Source organism: Sceloporus undulatus, chromosome 2 (genome assembly GCF_019175285.1).
Source record: "Sceloporus undulatus isolate JIND9_A2432 ecotype Alabama chromosome 2, SceUnd_v1.1, whole genome shotgun sequence".
In the NCBI taxonomy this organism is placed as follows: Eukaryota; Metazoa; Chordata; class Lepidosauria; order Squamata; family Phrynosomatidae; genus Sceloporus; species Sceloporus undulatus.
In genome coordinates, this window is record NC_056523.1 from 283438805 (window position 1) to 283448254 (window position 9450).

The 9450-nt window shown below is 41.3% G+C and overlaps 1 protein-coding gene and 1 non-coding gene across 2 annotated transcripts; both read right to left on the reverse strand.

Annotated features, from left to right (window-relative positions):
* Nucleotides 1-5165: 5165 nt before the first annotated feature.
* Nucleotides 5166-9171, reverse strand: LOC121923927 (cytochrome c oxidase subunit 7C, mitochondrial). The gene is made up of 3 exons (XM_042454870.1): nt 9030-9171; nt 6972-7102; nt 5166-5271 (listed from the first exon to the last, which is right to left on the reverse strand). Exons 1-2 carry the CDS (start codon nt 9102-9104, stop codon nt 6986-6988), a joined length of 192 nt encoding a protein of 63 aa, XP_042310804.1. The 5' UTR covers nt 9105-9171; the 3' UTR covers nt 5166-5271; nt 6972-6985.
* On the reverse strand, nt 7487-7548 carry LOC121924561. Its single transcript, XR_006102665.1, has one exon. It is a non-coding gene; the product is annotated as a small nucleolar RNA Z39 (small nucleolar RNA).
* Nucleotides 9172-9450: the final 279 nt, after the last annotated feature.

The window sequence follows — 9450 nt, forward strand, 5'->3', positions numbered from 1 at the left end:
TCCCACCATCTATTAAATTAATGGCCTGATCAAAAAGGAATATAAGATTGGCAGGATTTGTTCCTGACAAACCCATGCTGGCTCCTATGGATTGCTATATTGTCAAGATATAGTTGGCTCTCCATACTGGGAGGCTAGCCATCCATAGACTGGATTATCAGTGGATGTCCCTACCTCATTGTTGATGGTGATACATGCAGGCAGCCATGCTAACATGGCCACACACCATTGGCATCCATTGATGCTAATGGGACTCCCACCATCTATTAAATTAATGGCCTGATCAAAAAGGAATATAAGATTGGCAGGATTTGTTCCTGACAAACCCATGCTGGCTCCTATGGATTGCTATATTGTCAAGATATAGTTGGCTCTCCATACTGGGAGGCTAGCCATCCATAGACTGGATTATCAGTGGATGTCCCTACCTCATTGTTGATGGTGATACATGCAGGCAGCCATGCTAACATGGCCACACACCATTGGCATCCATTGATGCTAATGGGACTTGAGGTTCCAAATTATTTGGAATCTTCATTGAGGTCTGGAACCAAACCCCTGCTGATACAGAGAACCAAGTGTACTTGCAGACTGACTCCTATATAACCCATTTTAATATTTTTCCTAATACTGAAGTTAGAAGTGATGCTAATGGATTCTTGTTTACTGCTGTTTGCCTGTTGGGGCCCTCAGAGATCTGTTTTGTCCCCCATGCTGTTTAACACCAACATGAAAACTGCTCAGAAAGATCATTTGTAATTTTGGTGCATGGTGCTACCAATATGCTGATGACACTCAACTCTACCTGTCCTTGCCATCTGATTCAAAAAAGCTGTCTTAGTACTGAACCAATGTCTGTTGTCTGTAATGGACTGGATGAGGGCAAACAAACTGAAACTCTGTCCAGACAAGTCAGAGGTGCTCCTGGTCAGTCGAAAGACAGGTCAAGGAATAAGGACTTGGCCTGTGCTGGATGGAGTTATACTGTCGCTGAAATTTCAGGGTCACAGTTTTGGTGTTCTCCTGGACTCAACTCTGAGCCTGGATGCCCAGGTTTCAGCAGTGGCCAGAAGCATATTTGCATGGAAGTCCCTTCCATGGAAAGCTAGATAGCCCTCTCCCTATATTCCTTTCCATTGGCAGGTTCACTCTGGGCAAATATTAACTGTATGATCCAGAAAGTATTTTAATTGGAGTGTATTGATTTTTAAAAATCATTTTAATGTTTTCTTAATACTGTATATACTCATGTATAACTCTAGAAATTTTAATAAAAAAACTGATCCCAAAAGCCTGGGTTGACTTCCCCATGGGTCAACTTAAGTACAGTACACTACTTTAGCTCTTACCAAAAAAGGGAACCATCTCCTTCTGAGTAGAGTGCCAAAAGACCAGAGCTTAGTCTATTCTGGGAGCACTTAAAAGAAACACCACTGTGGGTGAACAAAGTTATGCCTGCTGCAATTTTTAAGTTCTTTGGCATCATTTTTCTTTGCTTCATCTTTCACATCCTTTGTTACTGTCTCCTAAGTTTTATCCTCAACTTATCCATGGGCTATATAAAAACTCATATTTTTGGCCCCAAAATCTGTCCTCTGCGTATACACAGTCAACTGCCATCTGCCGGCCTGAGAGGGAGTTGGCCAGGCAAGTCCAGTTCCATCAGGACTAGCCTGGAAGAAGGAAGAGCCCTCCCTCCAATCCATCTGCCTTGGTCCAGGCCTTAGAGGGAGAGAAGAACCACTGGACCTCATCCCCTATCCCTCCATCATTCCCTTCTCCTTTTGTTTCGTGTCTTTTAGATTGTAAGCCTGAGGGCAGGGAACTGTCTGATTAAAAATAATAATTGTAAGCCACCCTGAGAGCCATTAAGGCTGAAGGGTGGGATATAAATACCTAAATAAATAAATAAATAAATAAAATTTATAATCAAGTATATATGGTAATACTGTAGTGGGTTTAACACTTGTATAGTCCATTGTTTAAAATGTATTTTGTTCTAATTAATATTGTGAGTCACTTTGGTTTCCACGGTGTGAGAAAGACAGGATATAAACTTTTACAAGTTGTACGCCGCTTTGATTGTGGTATCAAAAAGCATGATATAAATTAAAGTTTTATTTATTTATTTATTTATTTTAAAAATCTGAGTGAATGTGTTACATCAGCTATTAACTGAATAGCCATAACATTTTCCCATCTTGTTTGAACTGGAGTGTATTTTGCATTTACAATTTTCATCACCTGTTGGAGTTTAATACCCAAAGAACTTCTCCCTCTCTCTTTTCATTGTGATTGATGTCAGCTTTACATACGAAGAGTGCCAAAGGGTCAAGGATAAAATTTCCCTTTCACAATTAGGTATAGTAGGATGGGATTCTCCCAGGGGAGTGATTGTGTCTGGACATGTAGTGGAAACCCTGGAATATACAGCATTTCACTTTTTATGCAGTTCCTTTAGACTAGAGGTCCCCAAACTTTTTCAGGCTGCCACCCCGTTTCCTCTTTGGTGATATCCCAGCACCCCCCTCACGCATTTCTTGATATTAGGTCTATTGTTCTACTGCGAAATTCAAAACAATCAATCTAGCATTATAAAGTTAAACAAGTGTATTTTGTAAATGCAACTTAACTTTGTAAAAACAATCTAAACACTGTCTTCATGAGATGGAGGTGCTTGGTGCAGGAATATTAGTTTTTGAACATCAGGCTGGAAAGCACTAAGTCTTAAACCTCACATTCAGTAATTTTCATTCTGTTTCTTTGCTTGGAAAGAAACTGGGTGACTACACTGAAGCCTCACTCTGCTAAATATGAATTTGGGAAGGCAATAAAGTACATCTAGAATAACAACAAAAAAGGCTTTGGGTACATCTACCCTGTAAAAATAATACAGCTTGACACTATTAAGTGCTGTAGCTCCAGCCTATGGAATTCTGGGATCTAGTTTTACAGTCTTTTACTCTTCTCTGCCAGAATGCTGGTGCATCACAAAACTTTAAATCCCAGGATTCTGTAGGATGGCGCAATGGCAGTTAGAATAATAGAATTGGAAGAGACCACAAGGGCCATCCAGTCCAACCACCTGCCATGCAGGAAATCCATATCAAAGCATCCCCAACAGATGGCCATCCAGCCTGTTTAAAGACCTCCAAGGAGGGAGATTACACTATACTCCAAGGAAGTGTGTTCCACTGTCAGACAGCCCTACTGTCAGGAAGTTCTTCCTAATGCTGAGGTGGAATCTCTTTTGCTGTAGCTTGCATCCATTGTTCCAGGTCCTAGACTCTGGAGCAGCAGAAAATAATCTTGCTAGTTGAAGTGGTGTCAAACAAGGTAGATACAACCTTTGTTCCACAGTTCAGGGTAGTAGGAAGATATTGGCCTCAACTCAGTATCATTTTGGAGTGAAATCAGTTCTTCCTCCAGTACTGTTTCCTCATTGCTGACATCTAGGAATGGATTGGTCGTCCAGTCTGGTATGTTAAGCAAAACAATTCCTGAAATCTATCAGACATATCTTTCCATAGTTCATCCAAGTGTTCACAATAAACTAAAAAAAAAGTATGTACTTAGAATCAGAGTTGGAAGAAACATCAAGAACCATCCTGTCCAATTCCCTGCCATACAGGAATACATGATTAACGCATGGCCAACAGATGTCCAGCCAGCTTGTTAAAAAAAAAGTCCAAAGGAGATTTAACCACACTCCAAGGCAGTGTATCCCACTGTCAAACTGCTGCTACTATTAACAAATTCTTCCTAATGTTTAGGTGGCATCTCTTTCCCTGTAGTTTGAATCAATTGCTCCATGTCCTACTCTCTGGAGCAGCAGCAAACAAGCTTGCTCCACCTTCAACAGTATCCTTTCAATTATTTATGTGGCTATCATGTCATCTCTTAATCTTCATTTCCCCAGGCTAAACATACCCAGCTCCCTAAGCCAGTCCTCATAGGACATGGCTTCCAAACCTTTTACTATTTTGGTCCTCCTTCTCTGGACACATTCCAGTTTTCCAATATCCTTCTTGAATTGTGCCCAGAAGTATTCTTTCTTAAATCGAGAGAAGTTCAGAAACTGGAAGAATTCTTGTCAATTTCTGCAGCCTTTTAAGACAACCCTTTGTGTGTGTATTATGTGTTTGCCTTCAAGCTGCCTCTTAACCCCATGAATGTCATAGTTTTTTCTTAGGCAATATTCAAAGGTGGTTTTGCCAGTTCCTTCCTGACATATAGCACACAGCACCCAGAATTCATTGGTGGTCTGCCATCTAATACTAATCAGGCCTCACCCTGATTAGCTTCCTAGATTAAACAGGATCGAATGCCTTTTTAGGGTACTTATGCATTACTGATAGTCTTAAATGATACTGAGACAGAGAAGGCGGAGTATCAGAAAGCAAGGAACATACATTTCTAAGCATCCATGGCTTTTCAGGCAAACATTTTCTAGATCAGTGGTCCCTAACTGTGCCCTTTAAGAGGTTTTGGACATGAGCTCCCAGAAGCCTCAGGCATGTTGGCCAATAGTCTGGGATTCTGGGAGCTGAAGTCCAAAATCCCTTAAAGAGCAGTTTGGGGACCACTGTTCTAGATCCTAGAAGACTGTGAACCCTCACAAAGAATGTATTTCTTGCCCTGATTAATGTAATTGAAATATTAAAGTGAAAGGTTTCTGCTTTTAATTTCTTCAGGATCTGCTGACGTTAGAAGCCAAAACAAGTCCCTTGAAGACTTTATAACATTTCTGATATTAGTCACATTGGCAAATAACTATAGAATATATGTATTTCTTCCAATCCCCCTGTCTCTTTCTCAGGCTAACCAGCAACATGAACAACTACTTTTAGCGATTATGCTTAGCAGTAGTGGAAGCATCAGTTCTTTGCCTCCTGAGATGCAACCAATCAAGGGGATCTGTGGAAGATGCTTCTGCCACTGGCCAGCAATGTGGAAAGCCACCATGAGGCACCACCATGAGCAAGACAAGTACAGGCACAGATGAGTTGGCACCAAATGCCACGAAGAGCTGCCCTCCTCCTCCTCTCTCTTTCTCCCTCCACCAATCAGTGCCAACATCCCCACTCCAGTCAAGTGTCTCCCAACACTCGGGGGAAAGAGGAGCAGGAAGGACAACTAAATAAAAGTATACTGTACAGCATGTGTTTTATTTTCAGATTCAACTTTTTATTTACAAGCACATCCAGTGTGGTTAGTTTTATTCTTCCACAGAAAAGGAAACTCTATTCTAGGATAACATCCACCTCCAATCTGAAAGAGAAAGACATCAGTCATGGAAACAAAACCTTATAAATATGCATCATCTGGTGTACATTTTGCCTATTTAATAAAGTTATCAAAACTGTTGCATAAGCGTTATGCTTTACAGATTAGTCATTAATGTTTACAATGTGAAACAGGATATTTAAAAGACAAATATGAAGCTGGTTTACATCTAGTCATATTCCTCTATTTATACTGGCATGGTTTACCTGAACTAGCAATGACTCTCCCAGTTTTAGGGAGACATCTTTTGAGTCGCTCATTGCCTAAGATCACTTTAATTGGAGGTTCTAGAAATTGTATCTGGGACTTTTGCCATGAAGACTGACTTCCTTGCACCAAAACTGCTGTGGCTTAATTGAATTATCTGAGAGCCTGAAAAGACCGACCAAAATAAAGCTGCTTCGGGTCACTTTGGAGGTACGCTGTTTAAATGATGCATGCATCCTAAGAGGTCAGAAGCCACACCAAAGCCATGCTCCAGTCCTAAGGACTGCAGCATAGCTTTGGCGCAGCTTCTGGCCTCTTAAAATGCCTGTGTCATTTAAACAGCACATCTCCAAAGTGACCCGAAGCAGGTTTATTTTGGCCTGTCCGTTTGGGCCCTGAGATAGTCTTTTAGATGGAGCTGAGAGTGGTACTGAAATCAGCACTCATATCTTAAAAAAAAGTGTTGGCCCAATATTTGCAGAGGTTAGCATTTATATTTAGTAGTCAGCTACTCCTAATGTTTCATGCTGTCCTCAAACTTTTAAAGCTGCAAACCAGGCTACATACAAGTAGTACACAGAAATAGGCTAAAAGCATTGTAATACTGTATATAGATATGGAAAATCATTCCTAAAAACCCATGATTTTTTTTTTACTAAACATAAAATTCAACAACTACAAGCTCATATAGTTTATAGTATTCATTCATAGTGCACGCTCCAAATACTCTTTTAGACGTTTCTTGACATTATTAGCATACAACCCACTTTTTTGCTACCAGCTATGCTCCTGGAGCAAAATGTATGATTAATATGTCATCCTCCTGGACCTATAGAGATGCCATCTTCTCTATGCATTTGGCAGTAGGAACGCCACCAGCTGCTGCCTAGTTGACCTCCCACCCCCTTTCCTCTGACCAAGGGGCACCTTGGCAGCACAAAAATAGGCTGTGTGTCTGCAGGTTCATTTAGCAAATGAGATGCTGAATGCCCCTTTTTTGTGAGACATTTAGCCTTCTCTGTCAGAGAGTTCTGGTTCCACAATAACTACAATTCCCAGGATTCCCTAGCACTGAGGCAAAGCAGTTAAAGTGGTCTCAAACTGGATTATTTCTGCAGTGTGCTTTGGATCAAAGATCAGTGTTAGCTAAATTACTGCTATCATATTAAACTTCAATGTGATAAATTCAGTAACACTGACTAATGTGAAACAGGAGGTTTAAAGGACAAACAAGCTGCTTTGAACTGTTGAACAGACTTGATTATAAATTCTACCTACTTACTTACAGGGATGGCTTAGACATCATGAAATTGTGTGCTTTCTCACCATGAATGAAATTTAGTATTAAAGCTTCAATTGACTGTAATATTGCGATTATAGTCCTAACAACCCAATCCGCACCTTGCATATAAAACCAGTTTGAAGTCTGTAAAAAGCCCATGTTAAACATCTAGAAGACAACACCAAGCAATAGTTACCTGTCAGAGCATGTTCACTTCTTGAGTAGCTGATGTCTTACAATAACAAAGGGAGCGGCAAACCCACTTCCAAAGAAGGCTGCCATCATTGCCAGTAACCTCCATTTGTTTTCCACAGAGAAAGGGAGATTCTAGAAAGACAAGAGTGTTACAGCTTCATTACAGCAATGGTACTAAATTATCAGATATATGCACAAGATCATGTGTAATGTAGAAGCAGAATGCTAAGAAACTGAAATCTGAAGATACTCATTTCCCATTTATTGTCAGTGTCTTGCATTCGGTGTGCACTCATCCATCTACAAAGAGTGGAAAAACACTGAGATTTTGGCCTTGAACATGAGCAGACATCAACTACAATTTCAATCATTAGGATATATATTCACGTGACATTATACCTTGGTGGTATATATTCTGAGTAACATTATGACTTGAATGTAAGCATTATTTTTGTATGGCACTGGCAAGCGTTGCAGTTTTGCTTCTCCTGGAACAGAACTCATAAAGTGAGCAGGTACATCAGAAAGCGTTTACAGTATCATCATTGTTCATACTGTTATGTTTTCATCATTCGTACCACTCAAAGCGGAGGAGGTTTTGCTCAGAGGAGCTTTGCCATTGCCTTTCCCTGAGGCTGAGAGCACAAGACTTGTCCAGGGTCACTTTGTGGGTTCATGGCTGAGCTGGGAATCAAACCCTGGTCTCCAGAGTCATAGTCCTGCACTCACACCACTATGCCACACTAGCTCTCATGCTTGTATCTGGATGCTGTATCTATACCAACCTACCTGTCTATGTATGCGTGATACAATTGTGTTACAGAAGCAGCATGGTGTAGTGATTTGAGTGTTGGATTAGGATCCTGGAGGCTGGAGTCTGAACCCCAGCTCAGCCCTTTGGGCCAGTCACACTCTCTCAGCATCAGAGGATGGCCATGGCAAACCCTCTCTGAAGAAACTCGCCAAGAAAACCCCGTGAAAGGTTTGCCATATAAACAACTTGAAGGTGCACAACAGCAACAACAATATCTATATGTTATACAGTGGACCCTTGTTATACGCTGGGGTTTGGTTCCAAGATCTCCCTGGATAACAAAATCTGTGGATGCTCAAGTCCCATTAAATACAATGGCAGAACAAAATGTTGTCCCTTATAAAAAATGGAAAACCAAGGTCTGATATTTGAAATTTATACTTTTTTGGAACATTTTCAAACCTCCTAAGAACAAGACAAACCAGGGCTGCATCCACACTGGGGAAATAACCCGGTTTGGCACGGCTTTAACTCTTGTTCTGGCTCAAGGCTATGGAATCCTGGGAGCTGGCGTTTGCTGAGCCTGAATCTGTGTATAAAAAAATCAGTGTATAAGAAGGGCCGACTATATCTATATTTCTCTGTCTGTGACTGTGAAATCTGTGACTCAGGTAATACACACACAAACATATACAAACATATACACATGTATAATATTATAAACACACACACAAATATATAAAATATATCTTTAAAGTAACATACACACAAACATATATGCATATACACAGAGATGTACAATTTCATAAATAGGTATACACACATATACATATGTAATACAGTATATAGAACATACAATATATATTTAAAGTAACGCGCACACACACACATATACATACATACACACACAAACGGGTATGCACACGCACACACACTTACATATACATACACAATCTATATATAGATGATCTACAAGAGGGAGGTTGATGTGATAGATGGCCAACTGCTATAAAACATATATTTAAAACAGGACACACATATATACACTCATATATATATGTGTGTGTGTGTATATATATATTCATCTCTCTCTCTCTCTCTATATATATATATATATATATATATATATATATATATGCATACAGTACACACACACTCCATTGGGGCGCCCTGGAGGAGCGAGGGAGAGGCGAGGGCCGTCCAAGCGCCACAGGCCTCCTCCCCCTCGCCGCTTTTGCTCTTGCTCTGAAGGACCCGCGGGACAAGCCCAGCCCCGGGACCCTGGGGCCCCCATCGCGGCCTTACCTTCCCCGGCCCTTCCTCGTAATGCGCCCGGCGAAGGGCTGAAGTGGCGAAACGTCGGACGCTGACCCCCAACATGGCGCCCAGAGAACAAGCCGCTGCTGCTGCCTCGTCTCAAACGACCTTCGCGTCCAGGGAGAAGAAGAGCATCACGGGAGAGAACTACGGCGGCCGAGGAGGCGAGGAGCGCAGAGGCATGCCGGGAGTCGTAGTTCCTGAAGGGCGGCACGGCCTGATTTACCCTGTTTTTAGGATGAGTCGCTTTTCCTCGCTCTAATGGGGCCTGAAAACAAACATAGGAAGGAGTCATGAATAGGAACTCTCCTTCCCCCAATTTTGGTTTCAGTTTCTCTCTTACAGACTGCATTCCCCTCTGCAGAAATAATCCAGTTTGGCACCACTTGAACTGTGGCTCAATGCTGTG